Source organism: Nycticebus coucang, chromosome 1 (genome assembly GCF_027406575.1).
Source record: "Nycticebus coucang isolate mNycCou1 chromosome 1, mNycCou1.pri, whole genome shotgun sequence".
Taxonomy (NCBI): Eukaryota; Metazoa; Chordata; class Mammalia; order Primates; family Lorisidae; genus Nycticebus; species Nycticebus coucang.
This window is the reverse complement of record NC_069780.1, coordinates 86,083,186-86,109,719: the sequence shown is the minus strand read 5'-3', so window position 1 is coordinate 86,109,719 and position 26,534 is coordinate 86,083,186. Positions and strand designations below refer to the sequence as shown.

Here is a 26,534-nt window from a genome sequence, read left to right as displayed (position 1 = left end):
ACCTGGGTAACCAAATGAAGAAAACATTTGAAAACATGGTTTTACGGCTTTATACACACCAAAAAGAGGCATGCTTCTATAAATACTATCAGCCAAATATTAAAAAGATCTCAGCCTATTATTTGTACAAATGACTCACAATTTCTACTGGTGCTGATACTTTTAATAAGTCAGTGATAGTAATATCTTACATTAAAGTAGACTTTTCCGCTTGAAAGTACTTTCTCATATGCATGTATTATGCTCATTAAATTCTGAAAAATAAGCACAGCAGGCAATGTATACCATTTTGTAGAGGAAAAAAAATAATGCCCAGTGAAAACTGCCAAGGTCAAACATTGAGAACTGGGTAGAAGTCCAGTCCCTCTCTTCCAGCTATTCTTCCTTACCAGAATTAAGCCCCAAAATATATTATTAGATGACATTAATGGGCCAGAAAAGTTATGGCATTATTAGTCTCAATTTTTTTTCTTCTTAGAGCTTATAAGAAGAGATAGAATACACAGTTTAAATTTATTTGTTGATCTCCTAACATAAGAAAGGTCATACAGTACATTTATAAAACAAAATGTCATAATCCAAAGAAAGCAAATATATACGTACATAATTAGATCCAAGGCAACAAACTGAAGTTTAGGGCACAGAAATTCACACTAGAATTCAGGTTTTTACTTTTGACTTGTTTCTGTGACTTAATACAAGTCACAATGACTAAGTAAAATTTAAAACACTATCGGCTAGCCAGGCAATTCTAAGAATCTTTTTTTTTAAATTTTCTTTGTAATAGAGTCTCACTCTGTTGCCCTCAAACTCTTGGGTTCAAGCAATCCTCATGCCTCAGCTTCCCGAGTAACCAGAACTACAGGCACTGCCACGATGCCCAGCTGGTTTTTCTATTTTTAGTAGAGAGGAGGTCTCACTCTTGCTCAGGCTGGTCTTGAACTCCTGAGCTCAAGCAATCCAGCCACCTTGGCCTCCTAGAGTGCTAGGATTACAGGCGTGAGCCACTGTGCCTTACCCAAAGAATCAATTTTTGACTAATCTTCAAATAATTATAAACCTAAACAATGTTATAGTCAAACAATAAAAACAACTTTCAGAAGTTTTTAAAATTGTACTTACTAAATTATACCTCATGATTATTGTTTATTTATTACTATGAGAATCTCTCACACACTTCATACATTTGAATACTTATAAAATGCTCAGGTATTGTACAATGCCCTGGAGACACAAAGGTTAACAAGCCAGTTTCACCTTCAAGGCATTTCACAGTGTAGAAAGAGATAAAAGGCCTGTGGTGGCTCACACCTGTGATCTGCAATCCTAGGAGGACTAGATGAGCTCAGAAATTCAAGATCAGCTTGAACAAGCATGAGACTCCTTCTCTACTAAAAATAGAAAAACTGGTCAGGTGTGGTGGTATACCTGTAGTCCCAGCTTGAGAGGCTACAGCATGAGGACCACTTAAGCCCAGCAGTTTGCGGTTGCTAGTGATGCCACTGTACTCTACTTGGAGTGACGGAGTGAGACCGTCTGGATAGACAGATAAGAAGTGCACACCTAATAATCGAGATTGTGCATTACCAAAGAATAAATGCCATAAAGAAATGTACAAGCGGGGAAGCGCCTGTGGCTCAGTGAGGAGGGTGCCAGCCCCATATACCAAAGGTGGCGGGATCGAACCCAGCCCTGGCAAACTGCAACAACAAAAACAATAACAAAAAGTAGCCAAGTGTTGTGGCAGGCATCTGTAGTCCTTGCTACTCGGGAAGCTGAAGCCAGAGAACTGCCTAAGCCCAAGAGCTGGAGGTTGCTGTGAGCTGTGACACCACAGCACTCTACCGAGGGCGACAAAGTGAGACTCTTCCTCTAAAAAAAAAAAAAAAGAAAGAAAGAAATGTACAAGCTAAAAATGAACAGTAAGAATTTCATAAAGAAAAATTCAACATCTAGTCTAATTGACCAGAAAAAGCTTCATGAAGGAGGAAACATGTAAGCTAGTCCTTAAAAAACTACCAGGATAGGGCGGCTCCTGTGGCTCAGTCGGTAGGGCGCCGGCCCCATATACCAAGGGTGGCGGGTTCAAACCCAGCCCCGGCTGAACTGCAACCAAAAAATGGCCGGGCATTGTGATGGGCGCCTATAGTCCCAGCTACTCGGGAGACTGAGACAGGAGAATCGCTTAAGCCCAGGAGTTGGAGGTTGCTGTGAGTTGTATGATGCCATGGCACTCTACCAAGGGCCACAAAGTGAAACTCTGTCTCTACAAAAAAAAAAAAAAAACTACCAGGATAGGTGCAAGAAAAGCAGAGCGGCATTAAATGGAAGAGTGCAGCGTTTCTAGCACCGACAGAAAGGAGGAAACAAAAGGATGCACTTGCTGGGCATCAAGAAAGCCCTGACAAGGGCGTCAGTGAGAACTGAAAGACCCACAACTGAAAATAAACTAATGTTTTCTTTCCCAAACTCCAGTCAGCTCTTTTCAAAATCAATTCAAACACAGGAGCAGTTTACCTAGAAGATAAAACAACATCATTGCTCTGCTTCCTGGCGGTTACAGAGGATGATTCTTGACAATTACCATTCACGTGAATGGGCCCCCTGACAATGAGGAATGAGGGCCTGGGCTTTTCCCTCTACATCTCCCTCCTAAATAAACGGTTCACAGCAGCATTTTTCTTCTTGTAGTTTTGATGTTATAATCAACTGAGAAAAGTAAAAACGAAAGGAAATGGAAATTAGGACTAGCCTAAAAGCAGAAGGGACGTGGGATAAGTATGGTTTCCTGTAAATATATTTTAAGATAGTGTCATTTTCGCATTCAGCAGAGGGGAACTGTTAATCCAGTAAGTTACAAAGAAAATTCTAAGAAATTCTTATAATCTTCTAAATGAAATGATAAGGATGCATCAGGCTTTTTTGTTAAGCCTGGATAGGAGATTAAGTAAATGACATTTTACAAACAAAAAATATTTCTTTCACACACAGATATAAACAAAATTGTAAAGATAGGCAAAAGGCTGCTAGATTTTAAATTATGTCGGTGAGAGCTTTTTTCTTATTTATTTTTTAAAATTTCACCCAGGCCAGGCACAGTGGCTCATACCTCTAATCCTAGCACTCTGGGAGGCCAAGGCAGGTGGATTGCCTGAGATCAGGAGTTCAAGACCAGCCTGAGCCAGAGCCAGACCTTGTCTCTGAAAATAGCTGGGAGTTGTGGCAGGCGCCTGTAGTCCCAGCTACTTGGGAGGCCGAGGCAAGAGAATCACTTAAGCCCAAGAGTTTGAGGTTGCTGTGAGTTTGAGGTTGCTGTGCTGTGACACCACAGCATTCTACCAAGGGTGACAAAGTGAGACTCAGTCTAAAAAAATAAATAAATAATAAATAAAAACTTCACCCAGCTTGATGAGACTGATAAATTGTTCTACCCCAGGTTTTCAAAGATGTATAGTTTTTGTTTTCCTGTCTCTCCGCTATGCAACCAATTTGAGGGCAGGTATTGTTTTCTTGAATTTGATTCGATGTGTTCAACATGCAGTCTCTTCTTAGAGCACACACAGAAATACACAAAATGCCACATAAAATGTTTGAAGTAAGGTTTAGATTTAATTTAGTTTTCAGTTCTTTCCAAAACAAATCTTAATTTTATTTTCATAAATAACTGGAGTGACACAGAAAGTATAACAACTGATTATCCTCTAAAGATAAGTAACTGAAGGGGAGGAAAGACTAGGAACATTTCTACTTGGAAGTGCTAAGTTCTGATACCACAAACACTGTAGTAAATTTTTATAAACTTTTTCTACAAAATTACACTTAACATCACTGGCAAGACAGTGTTGCCAAATTCTCAGTGATCAATGTCTCTCCTGCACCATGATGAGAACAAAACAAATGCTCTCAAATAAATTCACTTCTAACCTCAAAAATCCAACCGAAATAATCTTTTGTCTTTTCTTTCTTTTTCTTTACTTTTTTTTTTTTTTTGAGGCAGAGTCTCACTATGTCGCCCTTGGTCGAGTGCTATGGCATCACAGCTTACAGCAACCTCAAATTCCTGGGCTTAAGCGATACTCTAGCCTCAGCTCCCAAGTAGCTACGACTACAGGCACCCACCACAACGCCCGGCTATTTATTGTTGTTGTTGTTGTTGTTGCAGTTGTCATTGTTGTTTAGCAGGCCTGGGCCAGGTTCAACCTGGGTGTATGTGGCCGGCATCCTACCCACTGAACCATGGGCCACCACCATAATCTTTTTTCTTGACATACATTGACATAATTGCCACAGATGCACAAATTATAAAATTAACCAATCATTTAAAAGTTAACTTTGTGACTGTCAAGAAGTAATGTAACTACCGAAGACAACTCGAAAACACTCTACGAAGAAAACACATTATAAACTCATGCAAGTTTCTGTTTTGATATGAGAATAAAATGTAAACAACTTAATAAAGAGTAAACCATTTTATCTTTGAATCCAAGTAGAGGGCTTATATATTAATAATAGTCATTTTAAATAAAATAAAGTAGCAGTAAAATATTTCTCGATTGCACACTAAATGGAAATAAGAGAACTATGAGACCAACGCGTTGATTGAGCAGAGCACACAACTCAGATGCTAGGAACTGGGTTGCGGTATTAAAAAATTCATAGCTGTATGTGTGTTTAAAAAATGAAAGCCTAATTCAGGAAGAATACTGTGTTAAAACCTCTCATCTAATTCTAGATTTCTAGGAAACCCAAACAAAGATCACCATTGCAAGAAAGTTGGGCTAGAAAACTGAAAACTAGACAAAAATATGTCCTTCCTCGGGTTCGGAAAGACCATACTGGATGAAAATTAACAGATGAACGATAATTTTTATTATAAATAGTATATTTAAGAAGTTTTGTTAATAATGCTATTTGTGGAATATAACTTCACTTTCCCTCTCAGAGTTTATTTATAAAGATCACTATAAGATACTTACTATGGTTACTAAAAGTCCTAGTCCTTGCTTGGTTATTTAAGGAAGACAAACTAACTGAGACAGACAGGAGAGCTTGGTTTTAGCTGTTTTTAAATTAGCAGTGAAACTAGGCTGGGGTAAGTCCCCCTTTTCATTCCTCTTTCAGTAAAGACACATCTTGAGCAAAAAAATATTGCAGACTTGTAATTATGGAAGGTATCAGATCCTTGAGCACTGACAACATTTGAAGTTCTCACCAAGAGCCCAAGAGACAATCCAGGAAAGAAAAAAGTGGAAAGGGGAAGAGAAGGGAGGGGAATAGAGGGATGGGGAGGGGAGGGGAGGAGGAAGGGAAAAAGGTAAAAATCCATATGCACACACACATTTCAAATGTTCCTTTAGTCCTCCTCATTCACTTCAGCCTTACCTTCCACAGCCAATGATAACTTAAAGACATTATTCTTCAACACACTCATAATATAAAATACAAAACAGTCATATGCTCTGCCCTCACACTGTAACCAATTATTCAGCATCACAAAAAAGAAAAAATTACAGTCATTAATTTCAAGGAATCGTCCTAAGCCATCACTGGTTCCTCTTCCTCCCAAACTTGTCTGTTTTAATTCAATCTGGTACAGTCTTGTTTCATACCTATCTCTATAGTTTTCTGGCCCAATGCCATGTCGTGGGCATTGTAAAAACCTCAGTTGTCCTCCACCATCTTCCCATTCATCCCATTACAACTGAAGTGTTTTTCTTTAACCACTACCCTGACTCTTACTGCTCAGACTCAAAAGTCTCTGTAATTATGGAAGATATTAGATCCTTGAGCACTGACAACATTTGAAGTTCTCACCAAGAGCCCAAGAGATAATCAGGGAAGAAAAAAATGGAAAGGGGAAGGGGAGGAGAGGGGAGGGAGAGTCCCTACTCCCTCAGGATTCCCTACTACACACCAGACCAGAAATTCCTTTTTATTTATTCTTTTTTGTTTTGTTTTGTTTTGAGACAGAGCCTTACTTTGAGCCTAGTTCACAGCAACCTCAAACTCTTGGGGCTCAAATGATCCTCCTGCCTCAGCCTCCCAAGTAGCTGACACTACAAGCACCTGCCACAACATCCAGCTAATTTTTCTACTTTTAGTAGAGGCAGGGTCTTGCTCTTGCTGAGGCTGAAAGTCCTGAGCTCAAGCAATCCTCCTACCTCGGCCTCCCACAGTGCTAGGATTACAGGCATGAGCCACTGTGCCTGGCCAAGACCAGAAATTTTTAAGGTGATGATGAAATTTTTCAAGTTGACAAGCCAACCAGAAGACAACTAAACAAAAATTTTTATAATTACCAAGGCAGAGAGTAAGATACTTTTTATAGAATATATGCAAAGTACGAGGGAATTAATGCTTTCAAAATAACAAAAGAAAAATACCTAATTAAACATTCCATCACAAAAGACAAAGATAATCTTGCTAAGTCTCATGAGTAGATTTATCCCAACAGTGGGTAACTTTTCCAAACACAGATGACCCTTGAGCAACATGGAGGATGAGGTGCTAACTCCTCACACCGTCAAAACTCCACTATAACTTCTGACTCCGGGTGGCGCCTGTGGCTCAGTGAGTAGGGCGCCGGCCCCATATACTGAGGGTGGCGGGTTCGAACCTGGCCTGGGACAAACTGCAACAAAAAATAGCCAGGCGTTGTGGCAGGCGCCTGTAGTCCCAGCTACTCAGGAGGCTAAGGCAAGAGCATCGCCTAAGCCCAAGAGCTAGAGGTTGCTGTGAGCTGTAATGCCACAGCTCTCTACCAAGGGTTACAAACTGAGACTCTATCTCTAAAAACAAATAAATAAATAACTTCTGACTCCTCAAAAACTTTACTAAGTGTTAAATACTTCTAAACCTGTTGATCAGAAACCTTACTGAGAACATAAATAAACACCCAATACATACATATTTTGTATGTTACCCAGTATGCTGTATGGTATTCTTAAAATAAAGAAAATGTTATTATTTAAATAATCACATAGAAGAAAAAATACACTTATAAGACTGCACTGTATTTATTGATATTATAAGTTTATTTCTTTTTTTTTTTTTTTTTTTTGTAGAGACAGAGTGTCACTTTATGCCCTTCGGGTAGAGTGCCATGGCATCACACAGCTCACAGCAACTTCCAACTCCTGGGCTTAAGCGATTCTCTTGCCTCAGCCTCCCGAGTAGCTGGGACGACAGGAGCCCGCCACAACGCCCAGCTATTTTTTGGTTGCAGTTCAGCCGGGGCCGGGTTTGAACCCGCCACCCTCGGTATGTGGGGCCGGCGCCTTACCGACTGAGCCACAGGCGCCGCCCCTTATAAGTTTATTTCATCTAAGATAAATCTATTGAAATGGCGGGCAACTATAACTGCAGACCTCAACTGACAGTGCAGATCAAGCAATTCGACCTTCTCCTGTAATGTCGTGACTTTTCTCTGCTTCCTCTGCACACTCCCAGCACCGCTAGCGCCGCTTTGCAAAGTTCCCATTGTGTTGTTCAAGTTTACAGTCCTGCACTAAAAATGATGGAAAATACATGAGAACGTCCAAACATCACTGCTTATTGTGCTATGCAATTTACCAGCAGAAGAACTGCTCACACAAAATTGACTTAGAGAGTAGCACACACCAGCAGGCACAGCATCCCATGACTGGTGCCCCGTGGCATTTTAGCAGATACCGGCAACACCGAGCTCACTACGACAGCACAGGAGGTGGCAACAAAATTATTACAGCAGTACAGGGTGCGCCACAGTTAATTTTACGCAGCTATGAGTTCATGCCGCATCTTCACATTGGTTTACATTTCTCAAAATTTTGGCACCATGGATGTGTTTGTACATGTAAGTTTTGATAAATTTTAACTTTTTACAATAAGACGTGTGTATGCTTTATTGTAGCAAATGATAAAACAGGCTAGTATGTATGTTTACTTTATGCATTCACGACATACATACATCAAAAAAGCAACACAGTTCATCTGTAAGTTTTTTCAAATTGTCACAAACCTACGAAAAAGTTTTTTTTCTTGAGACAGAGTCTCACTTCATTGCCCTGGGTAGAGTGCTGTGGCATCAATCACAGGTCTCAGCTACCTCAAACTCTAGGGCTCAAGTGATCCTCCTGCGTCAGCCTCCCAAGGAGCTGAGACTACGGGTGCCCACCACAAATGGGGAGTTTTTCTGTTTTTAGTAGAGACAGGGTCTCGCTCTTGCTCAGGCTGGTCTCGAACTCCTGAGTTCAGGCAATCCACATGCCTCGGCATCTCAGAGTGCTAGGATTATAGGCCAATGCACCAGGCCGATTTTTTTTTTTTTTTAAACTGTGGGTAAGTGGATCTGCACAGCTCAAACCCATGTTGTTCAAGGGTCAACTATATCTTCCCCCTGTGCCACCAAGTCTCAAACTCTCAGGAAAGCAAGATCAGGTAATCCAACATTTATCAGCTCCACATCTGTGCTAAGGGTAATGCCAAGTGCTGCACGTAAAAGATGACTCCAAAGTTCCAGCCCAACAAGCTCTCGGTCTAATGGGGCAGACAGACTTAGTGCAAGTTAACCCATTTTAAATGAAGACAGGGTCCTAATGTAGACTGCAACTGACTTAGGCATATATTACACCCCACCAAAACAAATAATTTATGAAAACATAGACTATTTAAGGATGACAAATGCACCTAACTCTTACCAGTAACATTTCCAGCCATTAGTTTCTAAGAGCAAATTGTTCAACTGACCCCACTATACAACTCTAAGAGCAACTGACCTAACATAAATCTTCATTCAGTACTATCAGAAAAAGCCCCTAACTAAACACTTATCAGTTGCTTTCAGGCAGGACACATGCATACGTAAAGTTTTACTGTCAAAGCTAATCTTGTAAAACATTCAATATGAAACCACTCTTTTTAAAGACTTAAGTTTATATGTATGAATTCAATAAAGTACAAAAAAGTACAAAAAAACTATCTTTTACGTATATTTTATAGACAAATGTATATGTACAGTCAGTGGTGATTCAGCTTTTGTGAGGAATGACAAATTGAAACCTTGAAGTCCCAGAAATATGACAAAGCATTATTACAAGCAGAAATATCAGTACATACACCAGGTCTGACAATTAAGTTTGCAAACTTGTCACTGTGCATTTACCTCGGCAGCTCTGTACTACCCTCCCAACAAGGCTTCCTGGCCTCAGTATATCAGTGTCCTGCTGCTGTGTTCATGTCCACATGCAGCGGTGTCTTACTGAGTGGCATTAACTATTGTTGTTGCGTGTTTTTGTGTGCCACTGCAAGAATGTCAGTTTGAATTAAAGTAACAAACATTAAATTTCTTCTTTTTTTTTTGAGACAGAGCCTCAAGCTGTCACCCTGGGTAGAATGCCGTGGCATCATAGCTCACAGAAACCTCCAACACCTGGGCTCGAGCAATTCTTCTGCCTCTGCCTCCCAAGTAGCTGGGACTACAGGTGCCCACCACAACGTCTGGCTATTTTTTGGTTGCAGCCGTCATTGTTGTTTGGAAGCAAGCCCGGGCTGGATTCGAACCCGCCAGCTCAGGTGTATGTGGCTGGCGCCTTAACTGCTTGAGCCACAGGCACCAAGCCTAAATTTCTTCTTAAGCTTGACAAGAGTGAAGTGAAATCAGGGACATAGTAAGTCCAGTTTATGGAAATAATGCCATGAAGAAAAAGGCAGTGTACAGGTGGATTGAACATTTTTCTGAGGATACAGAAAGCATCGCTGAAGAGGAGCGGTCAGGGAGGCCAGTAACAAGCAGAACTGACGAACACACTGCAAAAATTTGTTGCAGTTTGCATCAAAATAATTGGATGACTGTGAGAAGTATAACAGACCAAGTAGACATCAACACAGAAACAGGAAAATTAACTGAAATTAACTGAAAATTTTGGCCAACAACTCATGGCTCTTGTATCACTACAATGCACCAGTTCACGTGGCTCTGTCTGTGATGAAGTTTCTAGCCAGTAAAAAAATTACTGTATTGGAACACCCTCCCTACTCACCAGGTCTGATCCCCCAATGACTTTTTTCTTTACTGGAAAATAATGGAAATATTGAGAGGAAAATATTTTGATGACATTTAGGACACTGAGGGTAATATGGTGTCAGCTGTAACAATCATTTCATAAAAAGAGTCTCAAATTGCTTTGAAGGGTGGACTAGGCTCTGGCATCAATGCACAGCTTCCCAAGGGGAGTACTTCAAAGGTGACCATAGTGATATTCAGCAATGAAGTATGTAATGCTTTTTCTAGGATGAGTTCACAAATTTAATTGTCAAACTTTATGTACAAATGCAGCACACATGCACATAAAAACCTAAAATTTCTAGAATTTGGCCAGGGGTGGTGGCTCACACCTGTCATCCTAGCACTCTGGGAGGCCAAGGAGGATGGATCCCTTGAGCTCATGGGTTAAAGACCAGCCTGAGCAAGAAAGAGACCTCATTTTTTTTTTTTTTTTTGAGACAGCCTTATTTTGTTGCTCTCAATGGAGTACCCTGACATCATAGCTCAGAGCAACCTCAAACTCTTGGGCTTAAGATCCTCTTGCCTCAGCCTCCTGAGTAGTGGGGGCTCCAGGCACCCATCATTACACCTGGCTATTTTTAGAGACAGGGTCCCGACCAGCCTGAGCTAGAATGAGACCCCATCTGTTAAAAAAACTAGCTGGGCATTATTGTGGCGGGCACCTATAGTCCCAGCTAGTTGGGAGGCTCAGATCAAGAGGATTATAAACTATGATGCCATGGCATTCTACCTGAGCAACAGAGTAAGACTCTGTCTCAAAAATAATAATAATAATAAATATAAATATAGAAGTAAATAAATGAAATGTCTAGCATTTAAAGATTAAATTTGAAGCAAATGGGACTGCCTTAGAAAATATCAGACACCAGTATTTTTAGATTTTAAATCAATAGACAGAATGTTTAGAACCCAGTTACCATAGGAATAATTACACATAAAAATTACATGCAGTGTTTTATAAATAAATATTTATATTTAATACTTACCCAATAGTACTTTTATCCCTATCTATAAATAAGAGATTTGAGGCTCAACAAATTAATAATCATACACTTAATAAGCAAACCAAACAGTTGAATGTATCTATATTCCATTAACTGTAGCTACTGTAACTCTATAATTCAAAAAGGCCATCAAGGAGGTCTCCTGAGAATCACTGCATAAACTTATTACAATCATCTATTTCCTCGGCAAAGTGAATTGGACAAATACTATCAGCTCACAGAACCCATTAATCCTAATCTCTTTCTTTCCTGCCTTTCTATACTATAAAAGCTTAAAAGCAAAATACTCAAAATTTCCAGCCTCTTTTGCCGCCAAGAATGGCAAATGTGACACAGCTTTGGCCAAGAGTGAATACGCAGAGAGGAGTTTCCTTTAACATAAAGACAAAACCCTCACTGAGAAAAGGAATCTCAACCTCCCCCCTTCTTTCCTGCTTGATGGTACAACTACCATCTTGTGACTCTGAACACTAAAATCACTTGCTTTTAAATAGAAGACTGAGCCAGTTTACTTAAATGACATCCTTGAGCATCTGCGCCAACCCAACCCTGCACTGCCTACCTTTAGGTTTCTTATTGGTGAGAAAAATAAGGCCACAGTTAAGCATGTGTGTATACAGCTTTGGGCAGCCTGCAGACTAATGCAGTCCTAGTACAATAGAGTACCCTGGCATCATAGCTCAGAGCAACCTCAAGCTCTTGGGCTTAAGTGATCTCTTGCCTGATTTGATAAGTCTATCAAATTAACTTAATCTATAAATCACTTTGGTGAATTAGTCAGAAGATAGATGGGAAAGTATCTATGGGAAAAAGTAAGATCAGAGAGTAATGAGTACCAACTATTAGAAAAATAGCAGTAATAAGAGCAAACATCTATTAAATATTCCATGCCAGACACCATGTTAAGAACATGTGCTAATATATATTAACATAGTTAATCTTCACAACCGTATGAGGTTGATAACAGATAATTATTAGATCTGTCCATGGTTAAATTTCATCAATCCTTACAAAAACAGAATAATATGGCAAAACAAAAATAAACTTATTTATTCTGAGATTATCACCTTCCTATTTTTTTATGACAGTAAATATACTTTCTTAACTGAGAATTGTAGCAAGTTTACGTTTATTCTAACATACTTACTTGTAAATAGGTTACAAACCAATATTAATGCCCTACTGTTTTTTTTGTTGTTGTTTGTTTTGCAGTTTTTGGCCAGGGCTGGGTTTGAACCCGCCACCTCCAGTAAATGGAGCAGGCACCCTGCTCCTTTGAGCCACAGGCGCCACACATAATGCCCTACTGTTATAATGAAATTTTAACAATCTATGACATCCAGAAGCCTGAGACCCACTAAGGTTAAGTAATCTGCCCAAGGCTACAAGGCAGTGTGTTAAGTTATCAGAAGAAAGTACATTAAATAAACTCAAAGCAAACTATTTTGTGAATATGATTAAAATTAAATATTTGGCAGCACCCGTAGCTCAGTGGGTAGGGCGCAGGCCACATACACTGAGGCTGGAGGGTTCAAACCCAGCCCGAGCCAGCTAAAACAACAATGACAACTACAACAAAAAATACCTGGGGCATCGTGATGGGCGCTTGCAGTCCGGCTACTTGGGAGGCTGAGGCAAGAGAATTAGTTGAGCCCAAGAGTTTGAGGTTGCTGTGAGCTGTGATGTCACAGCACTCTACCAAGGGTGAAAAAGTAAAACTGTCCCAAAAAATAAATAAATAAATAAATAAAATTAAAGATATTAATTTATAACTGCAAAGGAAAACAATCATCCAAGAATATATAAAACGGGAACAAGAGCTTTTTTTTTTTTTTTTGCAGTTTCTGGGTGGGGCTGGGTTTGAACCCGCCACCTCCAGCATATGGGGCCAGTGCCCTACTCCTTTGAGCCACAGGCACTGCCCGGCAACAAGAACTTTTATAGTGAAATCATTTTATCATGTTCCTTTCCAACAAGTTTTTTTCTAACTGTGTGATATAGATTCAAACCATACCAGAGAAAATGGAATCAAAATAGAATTCCCACCCTCTCCAACTTAAGTCTCAGATGACAATTAGCTTTGAAGGTTCACATTTGGGAATAAAGAACTTTTGGGTACACTGTCAGAATCTAAATACAGTTTGTGGTATCCCAAATGCAAGGAACAGACATGCAGAGGATGTCTGCCCCTAAGCTTGCCATTGAATTTCTTTCGGCTCCACAAAAACAGGAGATGGGAGAAGGATCAGATATGAATAAAGATTAGAAACAAATTGAAATACTGTCAAATTCTTCCTTACCCAATCCTTAGCATTTTCTAATACTGCATTTTTAAGTTTTTAAACTCACAAGTTTTTAAGACCCATTTCTAGTTCTTTGGAAATGCATAAATTTGATGAAGCAGTTTCTCAATACAATAACGAAAAGATATAACTTAGATTGATAATCAAATACTTTTAACAATTTAACTAAGCATTCCCCCAACAAATTTGAGTGTTTAAAAGAAAATGGAGTTTGCAAGACTAGATAATGTAGCTTAGAAAAAATATCAGAAACATACTGCCTTGCAGAAATCAGATAGTTACTGTACTTTATAGTATCCAGTTGTTCTGGATGAATGTTAAATAGGTTTAGTCTACACTTGCACTATTTATATGCTTTTTATTTTTTATTTATTTATTTATTTTTTGCAGTTTCTAGCCGGGGCTGGCTTTGAACCCACCACCTCAGGCATATGGGGCTGGCACCCTACTCCTTTGAGCCACAGGCACCGTCCCTGCTTTTTAATTTTATAAGATTTTAGTTGCTTAAAAACCTGGCCACCTCTTTTCTTTTTCATTTGTGCCCTCAAATACAATTTATTATTAGGAACAAACACACGCATAAAAAAAAAAAAAATCCCTTAAAACACTGAAAACAAAACAGACCAGATGTGGTGGCTCACACCAGTACTCCTAGCACTCTGATAGGCAAGGTAGGAGGATTACTTGAGGTGAGTTCAAGACCAGCCTGAGTAAAAAAGAATGAGACCCTATCTCCACTAAAAATGGAAAAAAAATTAGGCAGGCTTTGTGGTAGCTTCCTGCTATCCCAGCAACTGGGGAGGTGGAGGCAGGAAGATCAAGGCCAAAAACTGCAAAAAAAAAAAAAAAAAAAATTTAAAAACTATAAATACTATCCTGCTTATTCACCTCAAATGTTCAATCCCATATTTTTAATCCTATCTTCCAACACCAGTTTCAGGGCTAGAAAAAAAGTGACTAATATACCAAAACAACATGGATTCTCCAGTATTTACCATCAAAAACAAATAAATAAATAAATAAATAAGGAAAGTTTGGGTGATTAATCCAAAAGGGAGAGGGCCTTTATAACCTAAATACAAAGGCTATCTGAGTAGGCAAAAAGATTTGTAGAGATTTTGGCCTTTGTTTTATTTTTTAAAAAGTTTTTTGTTTTCTTTTTATATCTTAACAAAGTTCTAAAAAACTCTAAATGAAAGTATAGAACATACTGAGCTAAGACATCACTATTCCCCACAGCTATACCAGCACCTCTAACCAGACTTTTTAAACACACCCTTGCCACTCCTCCTTCCCTCCCCTCCACCCCCTCACTCCTACTAAAGTAAGAATTTAAAGAATTTTCAAGTTCACAGGAAAGGAAGGGGGGAGGGTGCGTACAACTTAAATTTCACTGAGATCAACTTCCTTAAGCTACTACAATTTCTTTCTTATTTTGCCTAACATACACATGCATACACATGCTATTTCCCATACTTTTTTCTTATAACAAATATTGTTGAAATATTAAAAACTGGTAACAGAAGTCCATCTTGAGAATATCAACGAAATTCAGGTAGGAATAAAGGTGAAAAAATAGATAAACGTTATTGTTTTAACTATTCTCTTCCATTTATCTATAAGCTATTATATGTATTTTAAATTGCTTTTCCAACGAACATATTGCTTCAATCATTTTACTAATAGTTCAAGGCATGCAAAAACATATTAGTTGTAAAGTACCAGATTCTTCATTAAATCGTAATTCAGGAAAAAGGTTCCTGGTAGCCTCTTCTCAAGGGTCACAAATGCACTCCAAAAGCTATTCTTCCTTTCTTTAACCTGAATCTTAAAATAACTTTAACTTTAATCTTAAAGTTATAAAAATAAAAAAAGATAGTTTGAAGATGCCATATCACCTTTGTGCAGCCTCCTATAACTTAATATCTAACATAACCAAAGTAAAATTATCTAAATATTCAAATTTCACCTGTTGCCCTAACAACACTCTTTTTTCTCAGCCAGGTCAATCCCACAGTCCCATTAATCACATCTCCTAGCATTCTCCAATCTATGTAAGTTCTTCCACCATTTCTTCACCTTATATACCTTCAAGATTTTCAGGAAGCACTGGCCAGTTTTTTTTCTTAAAATGTCTTTAGGGCCAGGTATGGTGGCTCATGCCTATAATCCTAGCACTTTAGGAGACCAAGGTGAATGGATCCCTTGAGTTCAGGAGTTCAAGACCGGCCTGAGCAAGAGCAAGACCCCGCCTCTAAATAAAAACAGAGAAATTGGCTGGGTGTTATGGTAGGTGCTATAGTCCCAGCTACTTGGGAGACTAAAGACGGAGGATCACCTGAACCCAGAAGTTTGAGCTTGCTGTGAGCACCACAGCACTCTAGCCTGGGACAATAAAATGAGAGACTATCTCAAAAAAAAAAAAAAAAAAAAAAAAATTTTTTTTTTTTTTTAATTTGAGTCTGTCTGGTATTTTTTCTACTGAGATTGATTTTTTAAGTAAGACTATCCACAGATGTCTCCTCAATGCCTCATATCAAGAAACACACTATGTTGATATGTTTTATTATAATGATGTTAATTTTCATCAACTAGTTAATTTGGTGTTGCCAGTTTTTTTTCGCTGCAATGGTACTGATTTTCCCCTTATAATTAATGAATTAATCTTGTAAGGGGGATACTTTGAGATTATGCAAATATCCTGATGGTGTGACGCATATACTATGTACAACAATATTTCTCATCATACTCTCATCCACTAATTTTGGCATCCATTGATGATTCTTGCTAGCAACTATTACTACGGTGGTGTTTGTCTCCTGGTGATTTCTACTTCCATCATTCCTTCTATATTTTGGAATTGGAATTCTACTATAACAAAGAGCTATCTCTTCTCCTCCTTTGTTTATTCATTTCATTTAGTTACAGGTGATCTCCAGAGTCACCAACAAGATAGATCCTATCGGTCTCTTCTTAAATTGACTTTGCACGTAAGTTAGAAGAGGTACATTTACCTATTACCTGTAACAGCCCCCATTCGTAAGTGTGAGTTGTATGTCAGTCAGGTGTTTGTAACTCAGGGACTGCCTGTGCTTATGTTACTATAGACTTATAGATATTTTTTCCCCTGGGAATTATAATGTTACTGTCATTATTTGACCAGTGGGTTTCCCCTTTGTATATATATTCATTAGACTTCCTTCTCATTTGTTTAAAAAAAAAAACTTTAGTTGGCAAATGTCAAGTACTTTCTTTGCTTGTGGGATCACCAGAGCTCAGATGAGGCTTACTACTTCCATTATGACCCAAAAATCCCAAATGTGTTAAGACTGTCACAACTTGGGCGGCGCCTGTGGCTCAGTCGTTAAGGCGCCGGCCCCATATGCCGAGGGTGACAGGTTCAAACCCGGCCCCGGCCAAACTGCAACCAAAAAAAAAAAAAAAAAAATAGCCGGGCGTTGTGGCGGACGCCTGTAGTCCCAGCCACTCGGGAGGCTGAGGCAAGAGAATCGCTTAAGCCCAGGAGTTGGAGGTTGCTGTGAGCTGTGTGACGCCACGGCACTCTACCGAGGGGCCATAAAGTGAGACTCTGTCTCTACAAAAAAAAAAAAAAAAAGACTGTCACAACTCTTGCTCATCCAGACCTTATGATTATAGAATTATTATATAATTTTCTCTTCATTGTCACAATCGGGGTGGGAGGATGATCGTGGCTTTAAAAAAATGGTAACAAGAGAACCCTTCATGGTGCTGGAATTGTTCTATATCTTAACTATATCAGTCAGCATCCTGGCTGTGATATTATTCTACACTTAGGCAAGACATTACTAATGGGAGAAACAGGGTAAAGGATATAGGTTGAAAGATCTCTCCACATTATTTCTTACATCTGCCTATTATCTCAAACTTACAAGCTGTATTTTTAAAAAGATAATGATTCTCATTAAGACTAAAGCTTTTCTTAAAAGATAAGAGTCATGGGCAGCGCCTGTGGCTCAGTGGGTAGGGTGCCAGCCCCATATACGGAGGGTGGTGGGTTCGAATCCGGCCCTGGCCAAACTGCAACGAAAAATAGCCAGGCATTGTGGCAGGCACCTGTAGTCCCAGCTACTTGGGAGGCTGAGGCAAGAGAATCGCCTAAGCCCAGGAGTTAGAGGTTGCCGTGAGCTGTGACACCACAGCACTCTACCAAAGGGCGATAAACTAAGACTCTGTCTCTTAAAAAAAAAAAAGAGAGATAAAAGAGTCTTAACTCCAGAATGAAATTTCAGGAGACATAAGATAATCACCATAGTACCCGAACCCTCAACCCTCTTAGATCCACTGATTATTAGCTTCTAGGAAAGTTACTGTCAGGCCTCCCCACAATGATTAATTCTTGTTTTGCATCTCTTCTTTTTGAATTAGCTTTTATATTGGGTAGAAACAAATACCATGGGCTAGAGAAGAACAGAACAATTGTCAAGGGCCAGATATTATGGCAAGCATTGGTTTGACAACTTAACTGCCAATGAGAGCAAAACACACATTTCAATATACTTAGCTTACATTAAATATTCGAAAAATTCTTAAGCTCTACAATCTATGATTTTCAACCTGTAGGAGGCAGGCAATGAGAAACCACAATAAGAGGAATAGGAATTTAGCTCTGATAATAAAACAAAGCTCCTCTTCATGGTAACTGACATGAATTCCCTCAAAACACTTTTTATGCATAATGGATGTATAGAAATGGTGGAGCCAGGAGCAATTTAAAATGCAAGGACTAAATTTTCCCCTCCACAAAAACTAAACCCACCACCACCTCACCAAGGGTAAAAATCCTTTTACAGACAGGAGAACAGGAAACACCTGAAGATAGTAAGAAATATACTTTTTTTTTTTTTTTGCAGTTTTTGGCCAGGGCTGGGTTTGAACCCGTTACCTCCGGCATATGGGGCCTTCTCCTTTGAGCCACAGGCGCCGCCCCAAAATACAGACTTCTTACAGTGCAGTAAGTAATGGTTAACTAGCATATGAGACCAGGAGTGGGGGATTTTTCCCCTAAAAAGTAAAGAATCCTAACAGTCAAAATAATGTGGCAATAAGCTTATTTTTCACCCTACAAAGACTAACATAACCACTGAACAGATTTTGACTAACTGTATATGTTCTTGCCCTGATAAAGCTATAAAAGATCAATGATATGTACTATAGATTGCTTCTGCTAATCTACCAACATTAAGCAAAAAATGGCATACAAGAGTAAGGACCTGTTCTTACTAAAATGATCACATTGTATCACAAGTCAAGAGTTTTTATGTAAATATATTCATTTTTGCCTGCTCAAATTCAGAAGTTCTTCAACTCTTCCAAAGGATGGAAAGCTTGAAAATCACATTATCATTATAGATTAAGAGAAATTATCATATTTAGTATAACCACATGATAAATCAGATATTTCATACTAGAATCCCAGAATGTACATGTAGTAGAAGACATTAAAGTTTAAAGGGGAAAAAAGGGTATAAGTAAGAATTCTTACAAGTCAAGAAAATTATATTCAATAACTTGGATATTTTCTTACAATGAGGAAATGTCCATCATCGTCTCATGCCATGAGGAGGCTGCACTGGCACAACTCCGGCAGAGATGAAAATAAGGAGCAGGGGCTCAGCGCCTGTAGCTCAAGCGACTAAGGCTCCAGCCACATACATCAGCCCAGGCCTGCCAAACAACAATGACAGCTACAACCAAAAAGAAAAAGTAAATGGCCAGGCATTGTGGCGGGCACCTGTAGTCCCAACTACTTGGGAGGTTGAGGCAAGAGAATCACTGGAACCCAGGAGTTGGAGGATGCTGTGCGCTGTGATGCCACGGCACTCTACCCAGGGCAACAGCTTGAGGCTCTGTCTCAAAAAAAAAAAAAAATGAAAGAAAAAATAATGAGCAGGTGAGGCAGATGTGCACACATGCAAATGACCTGTGCAGATTACCCCTGCAATGTTTCTAATCCATCTCCTCCCAATAATTCAGACTCTCCCCCCCACCCCACCCCCATCATCCTAAGCATGGAGAATAAGCCTCTGCCTATAGCACAACTCTTGGCCTCTTCTCACTCCAAACCACAAGTTTCCACGCTCCAGCAGAGTCTCTCCTGCTCACCCCCTTGGCTCCAAGCACAATGAAGAAAAATCTACCTGTGCTTTCTTACAAACATTTGCGCTACTCACATGACGATGGGTCAATCTGGAATATCCTCATGTCCCCCTTCCTCTAGTGGATGAATTCCTGCTCTCCTAGAACTCGAAATGCATTCACACAGAAAGCTCACATCCTCTTCAGTGTTGTCAGAGGAGAGGGCTGGTGCGGGAGGGCTAACAAATCACAGCCTGCGTATGAGGTCGACTGAGGAGTTACTAGAGGGATGCACATCTCCTTGCATCTTTGAATTCCCAAGGCCTAGTAAAAATTTATTAAAATGTGCTATAATAAGAACTATCATTAGGCATTGCACAAAATAGTTAATGTACTTTCACTTAATCTGCAAAACAACCGCAGAAAGCAATTATTGTTTTACAGACAAGGAAACCATTACCAAAACTGGGGTGAAGAGAGGAAATATCCCATAAAATGCGGCTATAAAGGGACCATTGATTATCAGCAGTTTCCATATCTCCTAAAATTGACAAGAAACAAATTTTTTTTAGTTTTCATTAGTCAAGTAGAAGCACAGTCTTTGTTTCTTAAAGTTTATAAGATCGTTATTTCAGATAACAGATGTATATCTGAGGCATATCCTACCACAACTTAATGCAATTTTAATTTCGAATATCACAAAAGAAAGTCCTTATTTTGATATTTTGGGAGATTTTTTGTTTTGTTTTGAGACAGAGTCTCTCTCTCTCTCTCTCTCTCTCTCTCTCTGGTACCTAGGTTGGAGTGCTGTGGTATCAGCCTAACTCACAGCAACCTCAAACTCCTAGGCTCAAGTGATCCCCCTTGCCTCAGCCTCCTGATTAGCTGGGACTACAGGTACCCGCCACAAGGCCCAGCTAATTTGTCTATTTTTGGTAAAGATGGGGTCTCACTCTTGCTTAAGCTGGTTTCCAACTCCTGACCTCAAGGGATCCTCCTGCCTCAGCCTCCCAGAGTGCGAGGATTGTAGGTGTGAGCCACCATGCCCAGCCTCTTATTTTGGTAGTTTAAATCACCCAAAATTGACCCAGATGATGTTTTTTTCAGGTCTTTTTTAGAATTTTAAAAGAAAAAAACAGTTTTCTTATGAAGGAAGGAATATTTTATTTCAAGACTGAGCTTTGGAGTACAGAGCATCCTTCCTTAGAGATAGCAAGATTAAATAATAGTAGTAAAGAGGTTATAGCTACTTTTGTTTTTATGCCCTTTCTTGAGAGGAAAAAAGGCAAAATGTTGGCAATATTGTCCTCTTTTTTTGGCTGTTCTGTGAAATTCCAGGGTTTGGGAAAGGCTTGTATCTGCATACAGCACTGCATTTGGAGAGATTTTCATTTTGAACCTCAGCCAAGATATGCAAAGCTAATTATGGAGCTGTTAATTACTAAATGTTTAAAAGGTTATTTGAAGGCGACTAAGCTTCCACTAATATTGCAAAAGAATGTTAATAATTTTTACCATCAATTTGGGTCCTTCCTTGTTCAAAATCACATGTTAATACAAGTTTGAAATTAATATTTCAGTTATAAATGTATTTTTAACTAACAAATTCAAATATCACTATTATGAAACCTAAATGCTTGTAGCAAATCACTTCTTGATGAGATACATTTTTACAACTGCATACATAGTTCAGTTGTGTTTTAAAAATAGAAACTACTTAAATTACTAGAGCACAAAAATCAGCAAAAATATAACCAAAGTATAAATTATCAAATGAAAACATGAGTCTGCTTATAAACAACAGTAAAAGAAACTCCAAAGGAAAATTTAACCATAATAGACAAAATTCTACTAGATTAGAAAGTTAAATATTTGTAAAGATTCTCATAAGATTTAAAGTTCTCTAATCTAAAGGTATTTCTTTTAGCCCTCTCATTATCACTCCAGATGAATTCTTCTGAGTGATTTTGCAAAGAATTAAGTCCTGTACTCTTAACAGGACACATTCATGAGTTAGTAACTAAATCAAAAGGTGTATAAATAGAAAAAAAAAAAAAGTCAATAGTGAAAGACAAAGTAAGATTATTAACTAGGAGGAGATGAAGGAGAGGTTATTTTACACGTTTTCTTAAAGTAACTTCTACAACTATCTAAAAATACATTAAATTAGGTCTTTAAAGAAACAACAGTTTTCGCCAGGGATGTTTCACCATACATGTTTCACCTGAAAAACTGAAAACATTATGCACTTAAGTGCTTTACAGAAGCAATTTCAAAGGACCTGAACTCAAAGTTAATAAAATAAAATAAAAATAAATGATTTTGAAAAATCATTTTATTGCATAAGCCCTGGGGGGTAAAGCTGTTTGTAATTTATTTACATCTTCTACTTCAACAAATTGCTTTGGTGACCAAGCTTCTCATTCAAGTGATTAAAGACACAAACTCAAATAGTTAAATAGAGCAATTAACTTAAGAGAACAGTTTTTCAACAGAGGTGCCCAGAAAAATATCAATAGAATGTTTAGTGCTCATTATTTTGCTATTCAAGAACACAGTACCCCATTGACTAGAACTCAGCCAGGTTTCCAGACAGCATCAGACACACATTAGATTAAAAACGACCTTTTTCCTCCTCTCAGAATTCTCAGAATGTCAAGTGAAATAGTGACAGCCTCTTGAATCTGAATATGCATGACTTGGCTAAAAGTTCAAATGACAATTTTTTTTTTTTTTTTTTTTTTGTTATTTCTCCTCACTATTTCTTTCTCTAAACTTTTTTTTTTTTTGGAGACAGAGCCTCAAGCTGTCGCCCTGGGTAGAGTGCCGTATCATCATAGCTCACAGCAACTTCCCACTCCTGGGCTCAAGCAATTCTCCTGCCTCCACCTCCCAAGTAGCTAAGTAGCTGGGACTACAGGAGCCCGCCACAACACCGGACTATTTGTTGGTTGCGGCAGTCATTTTTGTTAGGCGTGCCCAGGCTGGATTTGAACCCGCCAGCTCAGGTGTATGTGGCTGATGCCTTAGCTGCTTGAGCCACAGGCGCTGAGCCTTCTCCTCACTATTTCATCTCTCCAATGACCTTTTTTAAAAAAGGAGTTCCCATCTTCCAGGTGGACATGAAAAGCTTCCAATTTATCAAAGTTCCTGGGACACTTCTCACCTCAGATTCTCTCCTAGCCAACTTCTTAGTTTACATTTTCCCTAGACATTTGACAAAATACAAATTCATGTCTTCACTGAGTTTGGAAGAGGAATGGGGCGGCAAGCTTTTTAAAAGAAATTGAATTTAACAAAACAAAATGCGTATTTTCTTCTGTTCTTTTCTTTGAAAGCTCTTTCTTTCTGCCTATGAGAATCACACAAACTCCTTTATCACGTCTCTCCTCAGAAACAGAAGGAAGCACAACAGCAAACCTTTCCTCACTCATGTCCTTCTGTTGATCACATCAAGCTTATCTAACAACGTTGCTTTTCTTATATTACAAAATTCCAACTCTTAACCATTCATGAGAAAAAACACTAGGTAAAACTGTCCAGCATTGCATTCACAAAGCACTGTTAATATAAAAAACACCTTCTACAAAAGCTTTTTTTTTTTACACTTTTGAGTAAATTTCAAGCTCTTAGAAGATTATTTCTAACAAGTCAGGTAAAGATAGATCATTCACATGGCAGATGACTTTCTCTTTAAAACAATAAACAAAAGGGGGGGTTGGTTTAGTAATAACCAAATGAACACCCAAGTTCATAGGCCTGACAGACACTTGGGAATGTTCAAAAGGTCTCTAAGTTGCTCTTTGTTAACTTTTTCTTATGAAGGTTTGCTGGATGGAAAGTGCTGATTTCAGATTGTCAATGGAGCTTTCAGGGGTGGCGTCTGTAGTAACCAGCCCACTTCTGACCCAGGCTAGCACACCCAGGTGTGTTGGGTCAGTTTTTACTCTATTTTACACACAACTGGAGGGGAACAGGAAGGTATAACAGTTCATTTATCTGGCACAATCCCCACACTGTCACAGTAGAGGTTTTGTCTCTTTTAGTCTTGTTTGGTGACACACACACACCACCTGATAACTAGATTTCAGTCATTGTTATTCTTCTAACTAATCAACCAAAGGTATGACAACCCCCTTTCTAATTTCTACCTAAGGCCCCTGACATCATTTCCTGACCAGCCTTGCTAGGATCTAACAATCTCAGCATGTGTAATATCACCTCACACTTCTAACAATAGTTTTCAAAGGTATTGAAATATTTCACTGAAATCTGCTTTTCCTTCACAATGAGACTGGCAATGTGCATTTTCAGATGCCAAAGACTGACTCAACTGACAATTGTAAACAAATAGTTGATGAGGAAGGCACAGGAGAGGAGAGTCAGTCTAATAACAAAAAGACAAGATCAAAGGAGGACATTCCTTATTTGTGACTTTAAAAAGTCTTTTAGAATAGAAACTTCCTAGACATACTGAAATAAGTTTTCTTGTAAAATTACAGCCCATCTTCCACACATTTGAAACATATACGAAATCTATCCACAATACGCCAGATGTGACAGATCCATCAGGGAAATGAAAAATCAAAAATAGTACCAGGTGTCATTCTTGGGGAAAGTCCAAAGGCAGCCTGTGGAAGAGTCTACTTTCTTCTCACATTAAATAATAATAAACGTCAGAAAACGAGAACATTTGGATTTGAACAGATGGCATCCAACACCTAACAAGCAGCAACTCTTTCAAGCATTAGGTCCAAATGTCTGATGGTCCCACGGATCAGAAGGGCTTATTTGTCTTAAGAGGGTTGGCAAGCAGGCTCCCCTGCAGTCACCATCTCAATGCTTAAGAATATGCGTCATTATCCGGTGAGCAACTAAAAGCAAAGAAAATCAGACCACCCCAATTTTTAAAATGTCACCCTCTCTAGTCCAAGTTGAGAGGGCCAAATCCAACCATGCCCCCTCAGCAATTCCTCCACTTAACGTAAGACTAAGCCTGAGGGTAAACAAATGTATAAAGGTTAACAAACTTATCTAATTTTGACAAGGTTGTGCAACACCAAAAGAATCTGCAGGGTGCCCTCCCGTGAGTGCCTTTGAACACGACTGCTCTGCAGTGATGTCTGCAGTTTAAACTAAGAGCACCAGCCTAGCTAGACAACTTTACTTTTTCCTTCAATGAAAACCAGCATCTCTTTTTCAAAAAAAAAAAAGCAAAATAGTAACTGTACGAACATCTCAATGTTTTCCTTTGGAAGGCCAACATGGATTTTTGTCTTTCGCACAACCACACAAGTTTCCCCCCTACCCTTGCAACGGAACTCTAAAGACAGAAGGGTCACAGGCAAAAGAAGGGACCTGCGGTCAGCAGGCAAGGCTAGCTGGCTGCGCGGAGGGGAAGGGCCCACCCCTGAGACTCAGAGCAGCAGGGGCGAGGGAAAGCCAATTACAGAATAAATACACAGAGAGAGACACACATGCCCGGCAAACGCAGGGGGAAGGTCAGTAACTGGGAGGAGAGTAAAGGAGCAGAGTGTCAAAGGGAGGGAAAAATAAAATCAGGATGGCAGGAGCAGAAGACTCCGAGGAGAGATGCCGCTCAAAGTTGGGGGTCCTGATAGAAGTGGGGTGCTCGGGGAGAACTGTGTCAGGGAGGGAGTGTGGGCGGACAGGGGGAGACCCGGCCTGGGACAGGCAAATCTGGCCAAGTTCTCACCTGGGGGGTCCTCTCGGCGGGGTTCTTCATCACTGCTTGGCGGAAGCTGTTATCCACGTAGGACGCCATCTCCCCCCGCGGGCCGGGCCGGGGCCGCTCCGCACCCTCGCCGGCCTCCTCCCGGCCCAGCACCGCGCTGCCCCCGCCCTGCGCGCTCCGCCCGCCCGAGGCTAATAAGCCAAACCGCGCGGCGGCGGCGGCGGCGGCGGCGGCGCGGGGGGCGGCGCGGCGGGATCCGGGGGCCCCGAGCGCGGGACCGGCACGAAGGGCGCCGGCGGCGGGAGTGTCCCTGCGGCCCCGAGCCTGCGGCGCGCTTGGCAACTCCTCCTCCTCCTCGCTGCTCGGCCGGCTCCCTCGGGCCCTGGCTCGACACGCCTCCCCCGGCTCCACTCGGGGACAGTGGCGGCTCCTCCGGGTCCCAGCGGGCCCGAGTTATTTTTAGGGTGGCAGTGGGGAAGGGGAGGGCTTCAGGCAGGCGGAGCCTGCTCTCCCCACTTCGCTGAAGGTCGCCCCTTCCTCTCAGGGGCTCGCACCGCAGCCCAGGGGTCTCCGGGAAGCACTCGGGTTTGCCGCGTCCCCAGTCCTCGGGCACTTGGACGCCGCGGCCACCGCTCGCGAGGACGGCCCGGGTGAGCCTGGCTCAGGTCCGGCCGCCGCGAAGCCCGATCGCCGCCGCCGCCGCTCCCGGTCTCCGTCTACTGGGCTCGGCTGTCCCTCCCGACTGCTGCTGCATCCCCTCGGGCCGCCTCGCCGCCGCCGCCGCCGCCTCTGCTGCTCCGGCCGCCGCCAAGGGCTCCGCCGCCGCCGCCTCCCCCCATCGGCGCGCCCGGAGCGGAGCTGCCCCGGAGCCCGCGCCGCCGCGGCCAGAGCACCCGGCCGGGGCTGCAGCCCTCCGGCCCAGTCGCGCTCCGCAACTTTGTTCCTCGTCTGCGCGGGCAGGGGGAGGGGTCAGCAGGGGCCGCGGGCAGCCCAGGTCGGGACTCCCGGCGGCGGGCGTCCGAGGGCCGAGAGCCGAGCGCCGCGCGCAACCCCCTCGGAGAGAGTATTTGGGAAGCGGCGATTCCCCTCCTCTTCCTCCGCCTCTTCCTCCGCCTGCGCCTTCTCCGGCCGCCGGAGCCGCTCCTCAGGGAGGAAGCGGCCTCCGGGGCTTGTTGCTTTGTGCTGCAACCATGGTGAGCAGTGAGTGACAAGGCGCAGGCCAGTCGGCGGCCGCCGCATCATCGGGGGCGGGGCCGCTCCGTCGCGCCGGTTCCGCCCCCTCGCCCTCCCCGTGCCCGCCCGCCGGCCGCGCCCTCGCTGCCGAGTGGCACCTTTGCTGGCCGCCAGGTGAGCTGGCGCTGCGGCCGCGG

The 26,534-nt window shown here is 41.1% G+C and overlaps 1 protein-coding gene across 6 annotated transcripts in view; it reads right to left on the bottom strand.

Moving 5' to 3' along the window:
- The window catches only part of RAPGEF2 (Rap guanine nucleotide exchange factor 2), a 299,942-nt gene extending 274,238 nt beyond the window's left edge, over nucleotides 1–25,704 (bottom strand). For all 6 annotated transcript variants that reach the window (XM_053583632.1, XM_053583658.1, XM_053583668.1 and 3 more), the window contains exon 1: nucleotides 25,186–25,704. In XM_053583632.1, the coding sequence (XP_053439607.1) occupies nucleotides 25,186–25,254 (69 nt within the window). In that variant the 5' untranslated portion in view covers nucleotides 25,255–25,704. The remainder of the gene's footprint in view (nucleotides 1–25,185) is intronic.
- Nucleotides 25,705–26,534: the final 830 nt, after the last annotated feature.